Below are 23749 nucleotides of genomic sequence, written 5' to 3'. Positions count from 1 at the left end.
CCCCCCCAACCTGTGGTGTTAATGTGAAAGAAATGGAGGAAACACATGCCAATCTATTCTCTTTTTGCCATTCAGATTACAGATCATTGAAAAATCTGTGGCAGACGTTCGAGTTGCTGAGCCCTTACTTTGCAATACATTAATTCCCATTGTTATCTGAAGCCCCTTAGAGTAATTAGCTTATCAGAGCTTTCACTCAAGGGACTCGTCTTGTGCATCTTTAGATTTTGCTCTTATCCTGTTTGGTGTATATACACTGTGGAAGACAGGAACTGAAGTTCACCATTGCAGAAATCAAGTGGATTCTACTATACACTTTGTATATCCTCTTTCAGGATGTTAATACACACACACATTCTTCCAGGAAACTATGGCAATAATAGAAGGATTGATAAAATACTACATGTTTAAATGAAGTCTTAGTGACTACTTAAATTTTTCTGTTCATTTGCGTCTTCTGCACAACAAATTACTTTATTAGAAAGTTACAAGACCATCCCTAATGGAAGGCTATTCTGGAAATGGATGAAGTTTACTTTACCTAGGTTCTTTGTTAACAGAGTTTATGGCTGATCGTGAGATTTAGAAATACTCAGCTTTATTCCCAGTGCCTGTTAGAGAAGGATTTCCTTATTTTATGTGTGAGGACCAAAGAGTTTATAGTTATCCAAGGTCATACAGAAGTCTAATAGAGTTTGCAGGTAAAAATTCACATTTCTAGTAACGTTGGTACTGAGCTGAATTTTGAGACGCAACTGATCCCTGAGTAGTACTGCTCACTCTCAGGTAACAACTCTATCTCCTTATCATTTAGTAACAAAATGGTTAGAAGAGCCATAATATTTTTAATACAAACACTCAGTAGCTTAAACTACAATTGAATAGACATCCTCTGTTTTTATAAAATCATATATTTATGATTCAGCTTGCTTTTTGTGAGTGACTTGGAAGTAAAACAGGAGGAAGAGGGGAAAAGTGAGTGTGTCCTTCAGGTGAAAATAACAGTTAAAATACAGCAGATGTTTTAGAGTACTTAGGACCCTGCTATCTATGCCAGAACTCTTCTAAAATTAACTTGGGGTTCTTGTGTGCACTGTGACGTGGGGAAAGAGGGACAACATTTCAACGAGTCCTCAAAATTTGAGATCTGTTAGGGACTTATTTGTGAAAGTTGGGCTTAGCTTCTTAAATTCCCTTATACCATGCTGAGTTGTATGTGGTTTTGCATCCTCCACCCCTGTGAAGACACTGATGTCTTCTCTCTGTAACGCATTCTGCAGGTTCACGACTTCCTATACGGACAGTTTCCTTTTAATCTTGTGACAAGTGCTTTTTGGAAATCGATTCTGCTGTGACACTCTACTGGCGTGTTGCATGCAGGAGGAAGGAGAGGGTGGGTTACAGCTTCGGCTTTTGTGCACCCTTAATGTGTTTGCCACAGTAGCAGAAGTGGAAGAGAGCTTAGTTGAGAAATTAGTTTATGATTCTTTTGTTCACCTCTGCCTTCTTTTAGCGCTCATTCATATTTAACCTTGAACTTTTATCATAGGAGAATGTTCTTGCTGAAAAAGTGAAAATGTATGATTTTTGCGGTGAAGCTGTAAAATGGGTGCATTGGCAATTTTCACTTAGTTCTCTCCTGTTGCTTGGTATATATTCATATTTTATAGGCTTCAAGAAAAATTAAATTATGTTACGTGCTGACCTTTCAAAGGCCTGTGCTTTATTTAAGGCTCAGCTGACTTGTGCGTTCCTGGGCACAGTGTGTAGTTTTGATTAACACAGAAATACTACAGCCAAGGGTCCAGGCTTGCAAATGAAGTGCTATTGACGTGTGCTTGCCTATCAACACATACTTGTTGCACTCTAATAAAGACCTTCTGTAACAGCAATGCATAGTAGTCTTCTAACTCCAATGAGACTTTCTCCACTGCACACTTTATATGGAGGATGCAGACTTTCCATTTTAAACTTGGAGAGAAGCTCTTCTAATGTTTGAAATCTCATCAGATAAAAAACAAGATCTTGACTTTGTTCCCAGTTTTGCTGCAGACCTTGACCTGTGCAGCTCACTCTACTAGCTCACCTCACACTGGGTCTTAAAATAGGACTAATACTTGCTGCTCATTTTAGTTTTATAAATTTTGTAGAGATCTATAGGCAGAAAGCATTGGGAAGTACTGAGTGTGATGTAAGTGTAGTTAGAGATTACTGATGCTACATCTGGTTGTCCGAATTAATTAGATTCGTGACTGAATTCACAATTATACCTCAGTCAAACTTAATTCATTCTTTCTCAGAAGACAGTTTTTCCTACAGGAAAAGGCTTGTTCTTTTTAAGTTGTATGACTTGGATGGACCACAGAGGAAGAATAGTAATTTGATATCTGATATATTGTTTCAGTTTTAGTTTCTACTTTTTCCATACTGTGCTTATTTAGTTACTGTCTTGAGCTGAGATGTCTTAGAGGATGCGCAGTAATTCAGAAGAGTATGCTTAGTTTTAGTATGCTGTTATATTCCTTCTGATTAACCCAGAAGAGACAAGGTGGAGGTCTATAGAAGGTAATGATGTAAACTTTTTGATCCAATAAATCACAAGATATTGGCTTAAAGGCAAGTGTTGTTACCATTAAAAAGACATGCTTAAAGTTCTGAGTAAGAGAGATTCTCAACCTGGCATGTCTCTTGCCATAAAATATGCTTTCATGCATGCTGGTAGCCTGCCTGAGCGCCACAAGGAACAGAGTGGAGTGGGAGAGGTGAATGCTGCTATTCAGTGGGCAGCTTCATGATTGACTTAAGCCAAGCTACTGCAATGCTGGTGCCAGAAGGGTGGTCACAGCCACTTGTTCATGTCTCATTCCTTTTCATGGGCTCTAGCAACCTAGAAGATCAAGTTGAAAGCTAATCCAGTGAAAATATTGGTTTTCAGCCAGATCAGAAAGCTGAATTGCAGCTGTACAAGCAGAAGGAAGAAGGTGGAAAATACTTATCTTTTAAAGAGAAAGACTAGAAAAACTTCTTCAGCTGTCCAGAACTGGAGCAGACTTTAGATTTGGGTGAAGAAGGGGAGTTAGCAGACTTTTCTTCTAAATGCCAAGGAAAAAGCAGACTTCAAATACAGTAGCTGTTCCTGGATTTTTTTCATTATCAGAAATGTATTGACAAACTGAAGGGAAGAGAGAGGTCTATGGATGTCATCAAGGGTTCTGACAAACTGATTTCCCTTGCGAAAAATTACAGGAATTACATATGAGTAACTTGTAGGGGATAGCCAAAGAGCAGTCCAATCCAAAAAGAGGTAAAGATGTAAAGTATGCTAGCATGCAGTAAATGATCCTAGAGTATGTACCTGGAGGGTACTGTGAACAGAACAATTAAATGTGTTGCTTGAGCTTCCTTGCCTTGAGACTAGGCATCTAGTCTGTCAAGAAAGTATGATCTCCATGAGAATCATAGTTCTGCCTTGTGGACATGAAGAAACTTGCAAAACAAAGCAAGCTACCTTGTTCTGGGAGCGTGGATGAAACAAGTGCTTGATCTATTCATTTTTAATAGCTTTGCCAACAGCTGGTGGGTTTGATTAAGGAGATTTGTAGTCCTTTTATCCAAAAATCAGTCTCCCCAAACTAAGTTGTTAAATTCAGAAGGACTTTGTATTGCTGGTTGTATAGCGTATTTGTGCATCAGTTCTCTGCACATTGTTGAATCATTTCTCCTTTTGGCTCTGTATGTAGCATAGTAGGCACTGCAATTAAGACAGCATTTCTAGCAATTTCTGGTTTGTCCTTATGTGCATAGTTTTAAAATTGAGAGGAATGAGCACAGCTCTCACCACCTCAACCTGACTAGGTGATGCTCAGTAGCTGTTATGAGATAGAATGCTATCCTTAATATTTGATGTCTAAAATACTGATGTCTCTATATAAAGTGGAGTTGTCTGACTCTGGAGGAAGTCAAGGGCTTGAATACTTCTAGCTTTCTTAGGACATTGGCATTTATCCTCATGTTTGTTTTTTTCAGGGTGCAGGACAGGCGAAGCTAAACTCACCAAAGGATTTAATTTGGCTGCACGTTTCATTATTCACACTGTGGGACCCAAATACAAAAGCCGGTATCGCACAGCAGCCGAGAGTTCTCTATACAGCTGTTACCGCAATGTCCTGCAGCTTGCAAAGTAAGCAAATGACGACTTACATGAGGGTTTGCTATCCATGAACATCTGTTCTAGGTGCTCAGGTCTGCACAGAGGCCAAGTGTTTGTGAATATCTTCTCATGTATACTGAATTTGGTTAAGGACATGAGAACATGAGTGGCTTCATGGTATACTTCATGCCTTTTGTTATCTGTGGTGCGGTGTAGGTAAAATGCCCAGAGAGATCTGAGTTGCTTCACGTCCTGAAACAGTGTAGCTAGAGCTGTGCATCATTCAGTTACTCTGAGAGGAAGCAGCATTGATAATTGCATTAGGTTCCGTGCTGCAAAAAGTTTACATGAGCTTGCTCAAGCAGCAGCTTCATGTGTCTCTGCAGCCACATGGACATACCCACAGGCAGATCTGACTGCTGTATCAGTTCATGTATTTGGAGTCTCTACCTTTGTACAACAGCCATCTAAAATTTTGAGTCAGGGTGCAAGGTTATTTCTAAACTCACGGTTGCTGCAGTTGGGTTTGCAGTTTTTTCTCTTTTATCTGTGGTGTTTTCTACTTCCTCTTAGCTAACAGGTTTTTTCTTTCTGTTTTTCTGTGTTCTTTCCTGCATTCTGTTCTCCCGTGACAGCTGTTGTAATGGTAGCAGTCACAAAAAATACCTGAACAAGAGCAATGTCAGAAAATACATTTAACAATTTCTTAGGGTTGGAAAGATCAGTTCTTCCAAGTCTGGACTGTGCATTGCAGTGCAATAGTAACTGTTTCATAATCAAGAGTACAGCTAAGATTTCTAGTATGTGCGAGTTTTGTTCAGCCTCAGAAGTAACAAGCGAAGTCAGGCCTGAATTGAAACATGTTAAAAACAATTTAAAAATTCTGATAATTCTGCTTACAGAATTCTGAATGCCTTTCAGTCAATCTATTCTCTAGAGTAACTTTTGACGCTTGTGAAATTGTCTACCAATTCTAAGCTTGCTCAAACTCTTCTGGTGACAACACCAGCCAACACCTCTGCTTTACTCTTCTAAAAATGTGGCACTCTGCTGGAAGCATCTTGCTGATCTTAAGTGTGTATCACTCCACGCTGATGATTGTCTAATCATACCTAGTAATCACACCTTGAGTAAGCCACCTTGGTCTGTGTCCAAACCTCTAACAAAACAAGTGATAGGACAGGTGGAGGAACAGGAGAATGTTTGCAATAAAGAGCACCTTGTTTTCCCCTCCTTCTCCTCACTGTCAATCCTATACAGGAAGGAAAGTATTTTGTAAAGGATTGCAGGGAGCTTGAGGGAAGAACTTCCTCATTCAGGATATGAGAAACTGCAGGAACAGCATAGCTGAGGTAGAAGGAGAAATCTGAGAACAAACACAAGAGGAAACAGTGTGGAATCATTAATGGTTCCCTCCTTCTCTGCTTAAGGGTGGTACGTATACATATTGCCAGAGAAGAATCCTTCTGCAAAAACCTGAAGGAAAGTTGCTGCTGCATAGAGGCAGGAAAAAAAGCACTGGTGTTGTCTACTGTACTGACAGACATTTGCTGTCATCTGACCGTCTATTAATTTGTTTCTCTTTTTTTGGATTTCAGGGAACAGGCAATGTGCTCCGTAGGATTTTGTGTCATTAACTCTCTGAAAAGATGCTACCCCTTGGAGGATGCAACCCACATAGCACTGCGTAAGTTTGTTGAAAAGTAACATAAACTGGATGGCAGTATTCAGCAGATCACTTACCTCTGGCAGACTGCTATTCATATGGGGAAACCCCCTTTTTTACGGGGCTGTACTTTGGTAGAGGCTATAAAAAGGCAGGACCTTCTATGGTTGATCAGGAAATGGAGGATAAAACCAAATGATCCTTTCTCTGCAGAGAGGTCATCAGTAAAGATCCATGGGAATCTGTGCTGGAATTGCCATCTTCAGTATATTAATTAATAACCTGGAAAAGATGCTGAACAGTGAGGTGAAAGAGTTTGCTGGTAATAGAAAATTGTTGAGAATAGCAAAGATGAAGGCTTACTGTTGAATAGCTGTAGACAGACCTCAAGCAACAGAGTGAATTTCATTTACTATTTTAGTGTCATCAGCATATCCAAATGTAAAGTGATATTATTCCACCACTGACCCACCCCCGTATGCTGTTGCCTTCACATGCAAAATAATGGGCTAATCCTAGGGAGCAAAATCTTGAAATGATAATAGTTCCATGAAAACAACAGCTCACTGGAGTTCAAAACAGCAAGCTGAGTAAGACACAACAAAATTAAGAATGTTATGCTGTAAATCTGTGTTTTGTTCACCCTTTAAAGCTACATATTCAAAAAGAATGGCATAGAACTAGAAGTTGAGGAGGTCAATAAGAATAGGGAAAGGCAAGAAATAGTTAAGTAAGCTAAAATCTTTTTCAGACTGGAATACACTGAACTTGAAGGGAGTGTGATAGATGTTTGTAAACTCATGAGTGGCATGGAAATGATGAATAGGAATCAGCTTTTCACTGTCTGCCAAAATAAGAACCTTCAAACAATGCTAGTATGAATCAGATTCAGAACAAACGAGGGGAAATGGTTCTTATGCTTACACTATTTGTTGCATGGAACTTCTTAACAAAAAGCACTGTAGATGCTGAAAGTTTTCAAACTTGTTTGGGTTCAAGAGGAAACTATATTAAAGAAAAAAATGAAGGCTACCTAAAACAAATCAGAAAATTTCCTAGGCTGAAAATACTTAAAAGTGCTCAGAGAAGAATATTATATACTTGCCTGGTTCTTACTTTTCCCTTTTCTCTTTTGACTTTTTCTATTGGCCTGCTCCTGTCTGCTTTCCAACACCACCCCCCAGTCCCTGGACCTTCCTGCATGGTACTCTTGCACAATAGGAAAGTTGTTGCAGATGGAAGGAGTGGGTTTTCCTCTTGCTGTGCAAACTAACTGGAGAAATCTTTCTTACCCTCTGTTTAGCAGAGGTGCTGACACTGGAGAAACAGATTAATCCATTGTTTTCTCTGCTGTCTGCCTGTTGATTGAGACATCTGAAAACATCTGCTCACATAGGTTCAGAAAACTGTTTGCTGTGGAGCCACACAACTGCATTTGTCCCGTAAAGTAGTGTTGCATGTCAGCTCAAGGACACATGAATTTCAGTGCAGGAAGTATTTGAAAGTAGCGCACTTTTTTTTTTTTAAATCTCCACCCCTGCTGTTTCTTGAAGAACTCAAGCTAATGTATTCTCTGTAGAGTAGACTTCTTTCTTTCATTGCTCTCTTCTGTTGTCTCTGTAGGGCTATATGCTACTTGATAAAATACTACTAGATCAACCTATTTGTTTGGACACTTTCTCTCTTGGCAGTCAGACAGGAAAGCACATGAAACCCCTGACGTGTCAAGATTGTTGCAGCTCCGGGGCCTCACCTGTACAAGGATATGTCCGACTGGAAGCTTGGTTACAAAACGTTTTTTTTCTCCTCTCAGCTGCAAATGGTTAGGAACTTGACTGTGTCCATGGATTATGCTAAAGCTTTGGGGGAGTCCAAAAAAGAAAAAAAGTAATTGAGGAAATAAATTTTCTCATGTTTTACAAATATAACTTTTATATGCTTCTTTGGCATAGCTGACTCCAGAGGTTTTGTGTGGCTGACTGTCTTGTACCAGCTTCTGCTGTAGCTTACTTATAATCTTGCTTTCCTGATAACTTGGGGCGTGATGACTTGTTCTAGGAATGTCTGGTTTTGGCAATTTGCACAGGACTCTGTAAAGGAAGGATTTGTCTTGATTTTGCGGGGCTATAGAATAACATTCCACAGACTGAGGAATACCTAGTACGCTAAAATCAGAGAGACTTTTTCTCTTTTTGTATCCATCTCTAAAGTGAACAGCAGGAGAGAGTAGAGATAGAACTTCCAATTTGGCCAACAACCCATTTGGTGTGGTAAACTACCACTTAATCCACACTTGCATACAGCTTGTAGAGCTATTTTGTATAAGGAGAGATGTGTCTGTCTATTCTGCACTCTGGCTTCCTCACTTGGAGTAGCATGTATAAATTTCTCCTCTTGTTTTGCTAACTACATTTAAACTTCTTCCTTGCAGGCACGGTTAGAAGGTTCCTGGAGATTCATGGAGAGACTCTAGAGAAGGTGGTGTTCGCAGTCTCCGAGCTTGAAGAGGTATCTCCTTGACGTTCATTCCACCAAAATTCACGGGCATGTTTAATCTTCTCTGCAGCAGTATTAACTCCTGCATTGTAGAGCTGAATTCGGATTTCCCCTTCAGATCACATAGACTTTTCGTCCTACAGCATCCTTCTGTCTCCTGCTAGCATAACATCTTTTCCAGTACTGTTTATGCTCTTGGGGGTCGCTATGGACATGTTCAGAATCTTTCCACTTCTAGCTTCTGTGTTCCTGAGCCATGAACAGGAACCAATACCAGAAAGGAAATTCCTCATACAAGATTCCCTCCTTAACACAATACTGCTTCCCTTGTGCTTTTAGAAGAGCCAGTTTAGCATGCCCACAGATCACCTACAAACATGTTAAAAGTTGCTTGCTGGCTTGTTGAAATAACAAACTTGATGTTTAATGAGCTGTGTTCAGTCAGATGCTGGCAGTTTGGATATTGACTTCTCTTGTGTAGCGGACTTGCTAATGGCAGTTCCTGCGCAGAACACCCACACTGTGTTCAGGTTCTGTGGCATCTGGATGAGGAAAATAACTAACCTGTTGTGGTGCTCTAAAACAACTAATCAGTTGGAGAGAACACATGAAGTATTACAATGTTCAGTAGAGATATTCTCTATTTTCCTCTGTGTGAGGAGGGTTTTTCTTCTTTGTTGCTGCTTCTTTTTTCCCCCAGTCAGATCACTAAAGGTAATGTGTGTAACAGTGCATTTTAATATAAGCAGCTTTTGCTGAAGTCTGTCACCCATGCATGTTGTAACTTCATTGCAAAGCTAAAGTATCTGCAATCTACCAGAGTTCATGCAGGTTAAAGCAGAGTCCTCTCAAGGTCTTTTGCCAGTGTGGCAAAAAAAAGAGTTAACCTTTATCAGCAAGGTTACCTGCCTTTATTGACAGGTAACAGCCCAAAATAAGCCATTGAGGGAAATGGTACTTTGCTCCAAACTGCTGAGAAGGTCCCTGCTACAAGGGCAAGTGTTACTTAAGTGAAGAGCAAGGATGCGTGATAGACGCTTCACGCATTTTTCTTATTTGTAGGCCACTTACCAGAAGTTGCTGCCTCTGTATTTTCCAAGATCGTTGGAAGAAGAGATACAATCCTTGCCTTACCTCCCTGCAGATATTGGCAATGCGGAAGGGGAACCTGTAGTACCAGAGCGGCAGATCAGGATTACTGAAAAGCCAGGTGTTCCAGATGGTGAGTTCTTAACTGAACTTTGGAATAAGTATCTCTGTGTGAAAGTCAATGGAAAAAACAGAAAAGGCACGTGGGTAGCAGAAAGATGTTTTTCCACTCCACCTCACCTAAGGCAGACTATAATAAAGACAGTTGTAAGGCTGCCTCGTTGGCTTCGTGTGCTCCACAGCAGTAACTTCTGCTTTCTGTCTCGTTGTGTAGAGCAATGTGGTTAGAGGATGCAGTAGAGCTGTTCTGCCTTTTTCTTTCTTGAAGGGAGAGGTGGAGTAGTTCATTCCCTTTGCAAATTTTCTCCCAAAGTGATTAGGACCTTTGCAGTTTTTTTGCACAATCTTGTGCAGCCTTTAACTTAAAAAGGCGTTATTGTTAATGGTCTATCTTATATATTAGCAGTGTTGTCTATGTATTAGCAAGTGTCTCAAATGATAAGATTCTGTTCATACAGCATGTCCATCAAACTAGTAGATGCTCAATGAAAAGTAGCAGAAACTCCTTAGAAGATAGAAGGAATAGATCAACCCAGAGATTAGCATTTGGGAAATGGCTGTCAAAGCTCAGTGAAAGAAGTCTGTTTGTAAAGAGGTTGCATAGATGTTGAGGAGGTGAGATACGTGTGGCAAAACAATTTAACATATAAATGGGCATAGCTGCCACGTTCTACCTTATTTATTAAGCGGTGCTGCGAAAGTTTTACATTTCTTCAGGTGAAGCCTTAAACCATCAAAAGCAGATAACTTGGAATGGGTTGCAAAGGTTTTCTGCTTTTGCATGGCCAGTTGGGATAAGGCTGAATATGCAGTGAGGATACAGGCAACTTAATTTTCCTGTTCACAGTTTGATACCTGATGTACCTACCCCTGCTGATTAGACTCCAATCTTCCTGCCTCGCCCCTGTCCAAACTGCTGGTTAGAGCCGTATTTGCAACTGTGGCTGATCAACGTGATGCATTCAAGCACTAGCTAATAATTTGTGAACTTATTGGGTTTGCAAATGTAGGAGCAAATGGGTGTAGTGGAATCCTGCACTTTTGTCCCATTGTTATTATAGCATGTCACACTAAAACTGGGAAACCCATTTCCTATCCAAATTGCCCAGAGAGGTAGTGCTAGAAGCCTTGGCAGTAGTCCCTGATGACATCAAGTTCAGTGGAGCATTCTGGTATTGTCACCAGCAAGCAAGCCTGTGCTCTTGTATTTCATCACACAGTCATGTTGTAAACAATACTATAAAAATATCTAAACTCAGTTTACCACCAGCTCTACAGCATCTGTTCAAGCAGTGTCAATGATGTAGAAAGAAATGAGCCCTCTCTATAGCACGGCTTCTAAACTGAATAAAGCTGCAGCATCTGTCCCTCTGCATACTGATTTTTTTTTTTTTTTTCCCCCCTGTGACAAGTAGGATAACTGTAAAGCCCAAGTCACTCTCTCCAGACCTTGTTTTTTGAAAGAGTTAACTGTTACCCCTTTGTTACAAGCTGATGACTAGGACTTGCCCAGTTAGTTTCCAGACAAACCAACATTTTAAGGGAGTCCGTAGTTATCAATTGCTTGCTATAAACTGTCAGTGGTACTGGCGAGATATCAGAGCCGCATCATGGTACGTTGTGGGTTTTTGTGTTAGTTTTTAGCATGACAACTGGCTTGGCTCACTGAGATATATAGCAATTCATCAGCAGCATTGCTGTTTTGTGTGCAGCTTGAACATTTTACACTACCTTTGTTTCTACTGCAGATGCTTCAGATGAAGAGGGTCTGGAGGCAGATTTGTCTTTCATTGGTTCCCATGCTTTTGCCCGTATGGAGGGAGACGTTGATAAACAGAGACGCCTCATCCTTCAGGGACAGTTGTCAGAGGCAGCACTGCAAAAACAGCATCAGAGGAAGTGAGAATTTCATTGTCGTGTGAATGTTTTGCATTAGTTAGCTGTTCAGAGGACAGACCTTTATGATGATTTTGTTATCTGTAAAGCCTAATCTGCTGGCAAGGAAATGCAGATAAAGCCTGGTGTCACCCTGGATCGCTGTAGTAGTCTCTTTGGCCAGAAAGGAGAAGGGAAGGGGCCGGAGGAGGAAAAGGGAAGCTAGTGATGAACCCACTAGCATACTCCAACCAGCTGCCTTATCTCTTTGCCACAAGATGTCACTGTATTGTCACTGCTTTTTGTAATGGGCTCACCTGCTTTCAATACTGCACACTTGCAACTGAGGCTCTCAGCAGACAGCAAAACATTTTTCTTCCATCTTTCAAAACAGAAAGATAAATAAATGAATGCTGAGGCTTCTTTTTTTTTCCTCTTCCTTTCTGGAGTCCTGATGCTTGGCTTGTTTTGTCAGATGAGGCACTAAGTTGTTCACCATTCAGAGGAGAGGGGCAGGGGGGAAATCCATGTGACACTGGTTGCTACATAGTTGTGTTTGACTTCTAGACTTGTGAAAGAAATTTTCTTGGTTTTTTTTATTATTTTTTAAACACTGAGGTATTTAAATGGAAAAAACTCTGAGATCTTTTCAGCCCAAATGCAATGCCTCCATAGTTACTAGTTGGTGTGTATTCATTGCCCTAGTGAAAATCACTAGGTGTGTAACTACACCACTCAAATCTCCCTCTCCCCCACCCCCCAAATTCTTCCTTTAACAACTTGATAGTTCCTGCATAGGTCAGAAAACCACAACATTAGAGAGGGGGCTCAGTCAGAAAGAGCTTGTTTTGTCCTTCCCTTCCCATATACCTCTTCAGGTTCTAATGCTAATCCAAAGGGGGATTAGATCTGACTAAATGTTTTTAACTTTCTAGTTATAATCGCTGGCTGTGTCAGGCAAGAGCTGAAGACCTCTCTGATATTGCTTCTCTTAAAGCCTTGTACCAGACAGGTAAGTTCAGGGTTCCAATGACTGGTCTATATTGTCTTAAAGTAAAAATACAAAATAAAAATATAATATTTTCTTTGGACCTGAGTATACAGTAAGTCATGTTATTAAGCTAGAAGCCTGGCCAAGAACTAGGCAACACCTGTGCAATAAAGCAGGAATTCTGTCTTGATTGGCTTTGAAAGACTGTGTGGTTAACTCCCAAACTGCTCTGCTTTAACAATCTGTGGATACATGCATATCCTGAATTATCTGTAGCTTTAGATGTAAATTGGTACTGTTAGATTAAGCCAATGCATAAGGTGCTCTGTATGAGATAGTTCTTCTTTTGATGTGAATTATCTCCACACTTTTGTTACAAAGAAATGCATGTTGCTTTTAGACGATTAGTGTAGAGAATAAGCAGTTACCAAAGCAACTTTTAATACAGCTTTCCTGAACAAGAAGACTTGCTTTATTTCCTTCAGGTTAGGTGTGTGTTGTTCTCCTCTGTATGTGTCTCCTTGTACTAATGGCTGAGTACCCTGGGCAGTACATCTTGCAACCTTGAGTTCAGTAGATGGGGAGGTCGGGGAGAGATTCAACAACCCAATGGAGAGTTCAGTGGAAAAAAATAGCTGTGAGGTCCTCGCAGCCTGGGAAGCAGAGATGGGGAACCTATACTCTTCATTTCACTTTTACTTTTTAGGTAGCATCATACTTGGACATAAAAACTTGCCATAGTCCCAATGGCTTATTGCTGCTTTGCATCATGACAGGAAGAAACAGGCAGGTAGTCAGGTCCTCAAAAGCATTGCTGTGTTTCTGCAGAGAAAGTCTGTTCAGCCCTTTGGCTGATATCTTTGGCTTCATGAAAATCGATACTTACCTTGATCTTCGTGCAAATTCAGCCCTTTGGCTGATATCTTTGGCTTCCTGAAAATCCAGATACTTACCTTGATCTTTGTGCAAATACCAAGGCTGCATGATACCTTCTACTCAGTAGCTGCAATTTTAAATTATTTTGTTTGCCTTAGACAAGGCTCTGTGGGCTGCAGGAGGTCCATATGGCATGCTCTGGGAATCTATGCATTAGATTTCAGAGCTTGGTTTCTAGGAAGAAGTTTGCATTGGTGGTAGAATTGCAAGTGAAGGTTTTTGGGTTTCTGTTGGTTTTGGGGTTTTTTTATAAAAACCATGTTATTAATTGAGATATAGGTAAATACGGAGTACACAGGCAACATAAAATTGCAGTCCTTAAGACTTAAGTTTCTTGGATGTGATGCACCCTTTTTTGGATCAGAATAGCTACTGGTATAGTGAGAACAGTAACTCTAAGCATATTTCCTCTGTTGTTAAGATGGAAACCAGATGTGTTGCAAAAATTCTGAGCTGTAGCTGGTTCTCCCTGGTTTGAAAGGGATCAAGTCCAAAACCTGGCATGACTGAGAGAAGTTTAGAGACATACTTTTCTTTCTTTTGTAGGTGTAGATAACTGTGGCCGGACAGTGATGGTCGTGGTTGGAAGGAATATCCCAGTAACACTGATAGACATGGAAAAGGTAGGGCTTTGTAAAACTAGAGTTGTGTAGGTTGAATATGAATGTTCAGGATGTAAGAGTCTAATTATAATATGTTAATACTAGAAACAACATCTGTAGAAAACTTAAGAGACTAAATAGAAACTGTTTTTATAGGCAGATAAAAATGTATTGCCTTATAAAGCTTTGTGTGTATTGGGGTGGCTTTTTTCAAAGTGGAACTGGACTATTTTTAGAAAAACAGGCTTAACATGGACTCCTTTTTCTTCTCAAGATCAAAGAGACTTGCCCTGCTTCTATAACTGCCAAGACATGAAGGGTGAAATGTAACGAGTCAAATTAGTTTTTCATGGAAACAGTAAGAATTTATCTCCCTCTTTGAGGTCCGCTAGACAAAAAAAAAATTGAAGTTTATTACAGTCAAGGTGAAGACTTGGAATGTTCACCTTGCTTTTATAGCTGAAACATAATGCCACCCAACCTTATGCTTCCTGATTTGTGAATGAATTAAAGGAAGCATATTAAGATGTAATGCAACTGTGAAAGAGTTCTTTGCAAATACAAATTTGATTTCTTTCTGTCTCAGGCTCTTCTGTATTTCATCCACGTCATGGATCATATTGCAGTGAAGGAATATGTCCTGGTGTACTTCCATACGCTCACAAATGATTACAATCAACTAGACTCTAATTTCTTGAAGAAACTCTATGATGTTGTTGATGCCAAGTGAGTGTCAATAGGATAATAACCCCTTCTGGTCTTCCTCTGTGCTATGCAAATGTTTGTCATTCACTGTATGTGGTTTCCCATTTATTTGTGAGAGAGTTTTGCTGGGACAAAGACCTAAATAAATAACAAAGGCAAGAGGAAGGAAGATATGTTTTCTTTCCATCTGAAAACCATCTATTAAGCCAGGAAGTTCTGTCCTCTGAAATCTCCCTTCTGGAGCTGTTAGAGAGGCTTACTGGGTGTATTGTCTGTCTCTATCCAGGGGTGGAGCTTCTGGAGCCTGGCTTTGTTAAAAGTATGTTGCTTGTTGTGAGGGAAGAGGCTTGGGTAATATTGGCAGTCATAATTTGTCCATAACTTTCACTGTCTACATAAAAGACTGCAGACTATGATGTCTTTACCTGAAAAATAATCATTCTGGGTTTTTTTTTCCCTTTACATTTATGTTTCTGATATCTGTACTTACATTAGATCTAACTTTGTAAAATTACATCACGAGCACTTAAGCAAAATGATCTGTATTTTGACGGTTGGTTTGTGTAGGTGAGCTTAATTAGGAGTCACTTTTAAATAATTTTTTCTTTCTCTAAACCAGGTACAAGCGGAACTTGAAGGCGCTGTATTTTGTCCACCCAACATTTCGTTCAAAGGTGAGGTAAATAGTACAAAAGAAAAGTATATTTTAGGTGTTGATGGAGTAGTATGTAAGACTATAGTATGAAGAACATGGAGATATATAAAAGACTTCCAAAATTAGTCAGTATCTTCTGGATCCACCATCAGAATTTGAAATTCATCCCCATCTTTGATCTGGCTGTAGTCCTCAAAGCTTAGTGATAAGCTGAACCCCAATGTGGTGTGGCTGGCTGTGCCCTGTTTTGCATGTGCTCTTAACAGAGAGAGGTGGAAGCTTTGGATCTTGTTTCTCTCAAAGAGAAACACTTTGTCCTTTTTTCTGATGTCTGGTTGGCAAGGTGACGAACCATGACCAAAAACTCTGGGAATTCTTTTTTGTGTAGTTCATTTCCTGAGTGTTTCGCCTTTTCTTTCCCCACAAGAGGTTTTGCATGTGTGCTGCATGTCACTTAAGAGCTGTCCTGGTAAGGGCAGAGGGCAGCGTGTCAAGCAGCAATGAGATTAGTCAGGATTATAGAGTGTAGAGTAGCAAAGAAAGATGGGAAGAATGCCTCTGAGATGGAATGCAGAAAAATCCTGTTAAGCCTTCAGGAGATGAAAAACTGAACTCGTCAAGCAGTAAGATATTATCCTTGGCTATGATCTGTGTGGGGCAACAGAAGATGGAGCTCACTCCCTTCTGTACTTCCTACACACTACTCGTGTTGCAGCAGTATGAGTACTTCAGATGAACTAAGTGTCAGCACCAGCCCTTCCTAAAATTTTTGTTTGTCCTATTAAAACAGTTAGAAATGTGATCCTCCATGTTCACATCAGGTTAACCTCTGTGTTTATTCTGCTTTTTGCTGACATTGATCAAATTTGAGAAAATTATACGCCTGGAAAAAACATCTGTTTGCACATGTTCAGCAAGAATTTCTTTTGACTGCTAAATTTCCAAAGAGTCCTTTCTCTGCGTGTGCACAGCTGGGACACTGTGAGACTTAAAGCTTCCTTGTTTTTATGTAGATGAGACTAAAGCTTCCCAACAGCATACCTTCCAGTTTCTGTCAGGATATTAATTATTCCCACAGGGTACAGATCTGAGGTCTGAGTGCTAGAATTAGAGTTTCCAGCTCTGATGTTCCTGAAAATGTAGGAGCTGGCATAGAACATTACTAAGGTCACAAAGTTGAGTGGAAAAGATGAAGCTAGGAAGTACTAGTTTTAGATTTTCAGCAGTACTTTATCCCCCTCCTCTCTTCCCATACATTTCTATTTGGTTGAGAAACGTGGGGTTTTGGGTGGGGTTGTGGTTTTTTGGGTTGTTTTTTTTTTTTTTTCGAGGATGGGAACTCATGTTCCCCAGTCTATTGCCATGTTGTATGTCCCTTTGGGGACTGCAGTGGGACTCAACGGATCTGTGGGGCAAGCAGACAGTTGGTGGGAAGCAGGGAGGGTGAGAGACATAGAGTGCTCTAACTTGCTGGAAATGGAATTGGTTTGTATCCTATTCTAGCAGCACAGCTGGAGGCAAAAGAGGATGTGTGCCCATGTCTTTCTGCCAAGCCATTTCTCTAACTGAAAGGCAAGTGGGATTGCTGCTGGCTGTTGCAGAGACTATCAGCTTATGCAACTTGATGGGGAACATGCAGCAGAAAGTTGTCGTGGAGAAGGTGGCTGCTAAGAGGGAGTGATTTTTCTTTTCCCCTCCTTTTTTGGCTATTTCAGGGCTGTTGTCCCCATGGAAGATTGCTAGCTCAGAAGCCTCAAATATCTTTAAAATTGTTTGGCACATTTATCTTCCTATTTGGAGCATTGACTTCCTTTCCTAGAAGTAGTGGAAAATAGCCCATGTCTCAAATGCAGAAGAAAGGCTTGTGCATTCATGCAGCTTCCCAAACACATCACCCTTGTACATATATTTCATTCGTAAATCTCTGAGATAAATTGTCCATTTTACAGCAGTATTGAATCCTGGCACAGTGGATGGCTGCTGTCTGTTAGAGTTGCTTTGCTTATTTCTGGGCTGAAAGGGATCAAGAGGCTTTTCATCACATCTCTTGGAAACTCATATGCCCCTAGAAAACAAGCATAGTTCTCAACGTACTTTATGGTGCCAACCATGATTCTCTGTTTGGTTTCTAGATACAAAACTGCTTTAAATTATGTATGTTCTGAGGATAATTGCCTGTCTAGAATACATGGGTTTTGGTATGCAGGAAGGAGGGATCAGCAGTTATCCTAAAATATGGAATAACTGAAGCAGGGTGTGTCACTGTGCAATCCATTTTTGGACACTGATCCTGCCTTTATTTATGCTTTGATATAAGCATTCTTGTGATCTGTGAAGAACTTGATTCTCTTGTGCTGCTGAAATGTACTTGTTCTTGTGATGAAATCGCAGCATAGGCAACAGCAGTTTTTAGGCTGGCAGCAGCTCTTGCTGTGTAAATGCTTCACACCAGGCCTTAGATTCAGATACCCTTGAAGTGCTGTCACAAGTTCTTTCATACTCTTGCATGTAAATGTACTTCTGCTTGTTATTGCTATAGCTGCCGACATATAAATAAAGGGCTCTTAGGGGCATTTTTGTGTGAATCCTCTTGGTTCCCCTCTTCTGAGAGATCTACAAACAAAGCTTTTTAGAGCTTGTGTTCTGAGTTGATGCATCAGTGGCTGATCTGAAACAATCTTACCTAAAGAAATTCTGTTTTCATAAATTTAGTAACTTGGCTGTGAATCAAGAATGTTTCAAAACTGAAACATACCTGAATACTCAAGCTAGATATTCATCATCATCATAATATTTGTATTTATCATGAACAATTTTTGTCTTGTTCTGTAACAGTCATAAAAGCAGTTTCTGGACATCAGATGCCAATATAAAGGTTGTTGTAAATCACTTGCAGCTTTTTCTACACAAGATCCTTCCAATTGTAATAAAATTTTCCAATTTTAATAAGTTTCTTTTTGGGGTATAACCCCATTAAGAGATTGGTGACACAGTTGATCTGTGTTGTGCTGGTTTTTTCAGGGAAAGACATGTGATACTTTAAGTCTGCGGTTTTCTAGCTTGGCAGAGTGACTTTAATAGCTTGTTATTCAGATTCAGAACTGCACGACAAGAAAAATGAAGGAAAACTTCAGCAGTTATCTAGATTTTTAACTTTTTTTTGACTACATTGGTATAACTTATTCTGCTTTCAGTGCATTAACAGGGATTTGGTTTAATTTAAAATTTTATGTCCTCTTACCAATAAGGAAATGGCTGCTCTTGTACTACTGTTTCTATAACCTGTGATTATTGAGAATGGTGATAATAGAAAAATTCTCTAGAAATGTTTCTGTCCCCCTCCCTTTTTTCTGTGTTACTGGGTAAGATGTGTGAACCTGCAATGGGTTGTATACTGAGAGGGGGAAAAGAAAAAAACATCACTTTTCCCAATACCAGTTTTCATGATGGCTGCAAAAATATTCCCTATCAGGCTTTCATACATTAGTATATATCCATATACATCCAGTACATCCATAGCAATTGTGTTTAATGATTCATAATACACCTTGGAATTCATGCTACTTTGGTACAGGATTGAGAGGGTATTTTTCACTCATTAAACTGTCATCCAGTGTCACTCATAAGAAGTCTTGTTACAAAAATATAGTAAATAATGGATGCCAGTAATAGCCTGTCTCCCTGCTTTCTGCTAGCATAAATCTCTAATTCTGCCCTTAAAATAATGAACCAATCTGAAATGTTCTGACCTGTTCTTTACCTCCTTTTCTCTTTTTTGTTGTTCCTTTCTCATGAAAATACACTATTTTGAGGAGTCAGCATAATTATTCCAGGACAATTTTTTTAGGCATCGACTTTTCCTTTCAATGTTGTATTCAGGCACATCATTTTTATTGACCTAATGTTTTAGTTTATTTGAAATTCCCACTTCCCTCAAGGCTTTTCTTGTGGTGGTGTTTCTTTTCTGTTAACTTACTGCAGTCAAAGTACAACTATCAAACAGAATCACAGAATGGTCAAGGTAGGAAAGGACTTCTAGAAGTCATCTGGTCCAGCTTCCCTGCTCAAGCAGGGTCAGCAAGAGCTGGTTGCCCAGGACCATGTGAGTGGTCCCTAATATGAGCATTAGCAACCTGTAGAACAGGTTTTTTCCTTTCCCTTCAGTCTTCCAGGAAAAGACTAGATAAGAAATAAGCAAAAATTAATATAGTGCTTGATTTTGGAGAAAGTGGGTTGTAAAGTAAAAGCTTGTGCAGTCAATCTAAACAGGAATATTTAATAACTTGTAGAAGTATCAATGGTGTCTTACTGGCCTTTGCAAAACAAAAATTCCTTGTTTTGTTTACATCCAAAGAGACAGAGGTGTGAATACTTTAAGTAAAATCTTGTAGAGTAAGTTGATAAGGCTTTGATAAGAAATGTGGTAAAACAAAAGGACACACTCAGCCAGCCCAAAGCAGAGAGGAGATTTCAATAGGACCTTTGGACAGCTGGAAGTCTCTCTCCCTTGAATTGCCTTTCTGTGAAAACTTGAAGGTAAAGGCTTGAAAATGCTTCTGTCAGAGTCAAATAGGTCATATTCTGAGCTGGCTAAACTGGAAGTGAAAATGTGCCACTATACTGATGGGTTTTTGAAGACAAATAGCAGAATAGCTGTCACTCTTGTACAGTAGAAAGGGATCTTAAACTGGCAGTTGGGGAGAAGTGAGTGTGGAGTCGAAAAGCTTGAAAACTCTCAAGACAGTGCTTGCTAGCACTGTGTGTACTTCCTGACCTTCTTGTGTTATTGCCATGATATTGGTGTTTCAAGTTTAACTCAAGCCTGTTTAACTATGGAGTATTATGTTAAACTTGAAGGTTTTGAAATGGCACCATCTTAATTTGGTTTTGTTGGGGTTTATTTTCAGGTCTCGGCATGGTTTTTCACAACTTTTACAGTCTCAGGGCTAAAGGACAAAATCCACTATGTGGAAAGCCTTCAGCAGTTATTCACAGCCATACCCCCAGAACAGATCGATCTCCCCCCTTTCGTCCTAGAGTATGATGCCAGGGTAAGTGATTGCATGTGGCAAGCATGAGTCTTTGCTCCAAAGTGTAGTTCCTGTGCTTCTCCCATTCTGCTCTGCAAGAGCTTTAAAGGGGCTGAGTTCCACATCTTAAGAATGGGGAGAAGAAAGAGAGAGTTCCTGGAGATTCTAGTTGTTCTTCTATAAGTAACAGCTTTCTATTTATCTCTTTTTCCTGCATCAGTCCAAGTAGAGAGCTTGGCTAAGAAGCAGACTCCTTTCCTAATAGCGCAGCATCCTATGTGCATAAAAAGTGGACTACCTTTCTTCAGCCAAGAACTGTAACATAACACGTTAAGAGCTTGTGGACAAGATAAAATTCGTATTATATACCGGCTATATACCTTACACTTACTGCAAAAAGAAATACTGTCTATGTTTAATCTTCCCTGTCCCACATATCAACAAGCATGCAGGAAGGGGGTGAGGGAGAAGCAGTGGGGAAAAATGGAACTGTAGAAGGGTGCCTTGCCTTTGTGTTAGTCCCTCCTCCTCTTCCCTTCTCCATCCCAGGTCCCTAACCAAATGGTGGAATGAATATGGCTTGCACTGGCCAATCATCCCAAAAAGGATGTGCTGTAACTACAAAGTAATAGCCAGAGCTGTGTGTTTGTGTAAGCACCTTCGTCTCAAGTGACTGGCTATGCTAGCATTTGTGGCTTCCTTGCATTGCAGCTTTAGCTTAATGGCAAAATTTAACCTTCACTTTTTACTTAAAACAGAGGCAAAACCGAGGCCTATTTTTGTGTGATTACCAGCACAGTCCTCTCCTGGGTGAATTGTGGCAGTCACTGTACTTGTGGAAGACAAAGCCAGGAGTACCTGTTTATTTCTGCCTCTGTGTGGTCATCCATTGCACTGAAGTGTATTGGAGGAGACTTTTGCTCAATTGCTCATTCTCTTCTCATTGCAGGAAAATGGGCCTTACTATTCTTCATATCCTCCATCCCCTGACTTGTGATCTGTAGTCCTGCGATGCTGCTGGTTTCCCATGGATCCAAATGATGCCTGCCACAAAACCTGTGCATTTGCCCATGTACAGAATTCAGAGAGAGGGTTTTCCTTCCCCAGCTCTGGTATTTTTTTACTGATGAGATATTTTCAAGCACTCAAGCAATCAGAGAACTTTATGCCACTGTGAACTATACAACTATTTCAAATATATTTATCCAATGGAAAAGTTGATTTAAAGATCACGATGCATTTTATTTTGGGTTTTTTTTGAAGCTGTTACATTTATTTCTGAACGAACTTTTCTCTTTTCTGGGAAACGCATCCAAAACACTTGATCATGTTTTTAACTATTACCATTTTCCAACTCCATTTGTAATACCCATTTCTGACTGGTCTGTACAAATATTGTGCAATACCAGCCTGACACATGGCTCATCATATGGTGTCTGTGTTTCACATCTGATTACTTTCCCTTTCTGTTAGTGCTGATCCCTTTGGTCTTGACCCAGCAAAACTATCTGGAATTGGGAATGCCATGTCTGCAGGCTGAACAAAGCACTACAGCCAAGCCAAGATTACTGCGAGACTTAGTACCATAAATGCTAGGTGAGCTAGGAGCCTTGATAAAGTCCCTGTCAGCTTTCATTAGATGATACGACATGTCAGGATGCCACTACTCTCCCAGTAAGAATAAAATTGAAAAACATTTGCGGTTTCTTTTCTCTAACTATAGTTTATGTTCTCCTTTGACATGGCCAGATGTGTTTGTATGATAAATGAATGCCATCTGCCTGAAGTGTGTATGGAGGGGAAGGGGGAAACGGTGACTCCAACCCCAACCTCTGGTGGCACAGATTGTTTCTTAGAGATATCAGTGTCCCTTTTATTTCCTGTTACACGGATGCTCACTGATTATTTTTTTTTGACAGACGTGATACATGTAAAAGAGCTCCGCCACAGGGTACTTATGGAACTGGAGGTGAAAAGTTTTTTTCGGCTTGCAAATAGAAAGTTAAAAGAGGAGGGAGAAGGCTGCCTTATAAAACTTAATCAGGGGTGGCAATCCCAAATACAGAAGGATGGAATCCCTGGTAAGAATGCCACAGCAGTAGTGAATATTAAAATGATGGTATGATTTTCATGTTTTCATTCTAGCTGCTTTCCTGCCCTAACTTATATCTGCTACTTTCTCTTTACCAAACTTTGGTTTTCCTTGTTCTGCCACTTCTGCAATAACTCCCTTTTTTAAGCATAAGCAAAAGTCATCCTGAGGTATCTTAGAAGGTGGTTATTTGTGCCCATTGAGTTGATTGGAGATAGATATCTCTCTGCTGTTTAAAAATACTGGAAATTATTGGGATAAACAGGAAAAAAATCCTGACTTGGTCATCTGATGTCTGCATGACACAACTTCTGTTTGCAGTCTGAGTGTTGGGCTTTTCTAAGTTAGGAGTGCAGTGAAAGATGGGCTATACTGAGTTTCCTTTCTTTCCTACTTTGGCCTCCTGGCTTAATGTTGTGTATGTATTCCATGTATCCTCAGTATGTTGGTATGTCAGTTACAGATTAAGATAATAACTTGGCTGGGGTTTGACAGTCATGCATATATAACATATAAAAAGCAAGTGGGTTTGCTTTTTAAGTGTCTCCCAGGGTCCTTCTGTGATTCAATTATCAGATCCAAGGTGCTGCTAAAAGCTGGAAACTGTGGCACAACAGAAAACCACCTTGGTGTTAATACTTAGGAGTGTTGCACCTTATACTCAGTTCAGGTGTGATTCTTTCAGCATTCTTCTGGTGGTTTTTGAGAAGGAAATAGCAGCGGTCTGTACAGAGCAGCTACCACATGTCCATACCTCCTCTTTTCACCTAGCTGTTTACAGCTGCCCTTGTCTGGTGGCTTTTATAGCCAACCATGAATTTTCCATGCTTCTCTAACAATTTGTATAGCTTTCCACCCCCATTAACCATCTGCTGTTTTTCACACCCATGGAATTTTCAGTGAGGCTGTTGCAGAATAGCCAGTGTCCACTTAATAGGCAGATTAAAGGTGATTCAGAGCATATTGTGAAAACCAAACTCTCAGCCTCACAGTTTTTAGATGGTTTCTGTCCCTTTAGCTCACAGATGGCTCAGAGTTATAAAACCTAAACAGTTCTTCTTAGGACTCAGTCTGCACGTTTTTCAAACTCTAGTCCAGTCATTTTAAGAAATGACTTGGCTCAGTGAAGTGCGAATGTGCCTCCAGAGCATTTGCAAAGCAAGAAGGAGATCTTGGCACTGTGCATCTTATTGTGTATATTTTTCCCTTGAAAGATTTTGCTTTAATTCTTTTTTTTTTTCTTTTTTACCCAAGTCTCACAAATCTCAGTGGCAGGACAGACCTGCATTGTGCTGCAAAGATCCTGCATTTTCCAGTGAGTCTGGAGTTGTGGCAATTTACC

At 40.1% G+C, this 23749-nt stretch overlaps 1 protein-coding gene across 1 annotated transcript in view; it reads left to right on the top strand.

Moving 5' to 3' along the window:
* GDAP2 (ganglioside induced differentiation associated protein 2) overlaps window positions 1-21531 on the top strand; it is a 23534-nt gene extending 2003 nt beyond the window's left edge. Inside the window, exons 3-13 of the mRNA XM_009697103.1 lie at window positions 4027-4180; window positions 5749-5837; window positions 8248-8324; window positions 9375-9534; window positions 11270-11420; window positions 12332-12408; window positions 13870-13946; window positions 14512-14651; window positions 15250-15304; window positions 20193-20336; window positions 21265-21531. Coding sequence (XP_009695405.1) covers window positions 4027-4180; window positions 5749-5837; window positions 8248-8324; window positions 9375-9534; window positions 11270-11420; window positions 12332-12408; window positions 13870-13946; window positions 14512-14651; window positions 15250-15304; window positions 20193-20336; window positions 21265-21312 — 1172 coding nt within the window. The 3' untranslated portion in view covers window positions 21313-21531. The remainder of the gene's footprint in view (window positions 1-4026; window positions 4181-5748; window positions 5838-8247; window positions 8325-9374; window positions 9535-11269; window positions 11421-12331; window positions 12409-13869; window positions 13947-14511; window positions 14652-15249; window positions 15305-20192; window positions 20337-21264) is intronic.
* The last annotated feature ends 2218 nt before the right edge of the window (window positions 21532-23749 follow it).

This window comes from Cariama cristata, unplaced genomic scaffold (assembly GCF_000690535.1).
Source record: "Cariama cristata isolate BGI_N322 unplaced genomic scaffold, ASM69053v1 scaffold30983, whole genome shotgun sequence".
NCBI lineage: Eukaryota > Metazoa > Chordata > Aves > Cariamiformes > Cariamidae > Cariama > Cariama cristata.
Note: the sequence above shows the minus strand (reverse complement) of the source record. Positions and strands in the feature narration are given on the sequence as shown.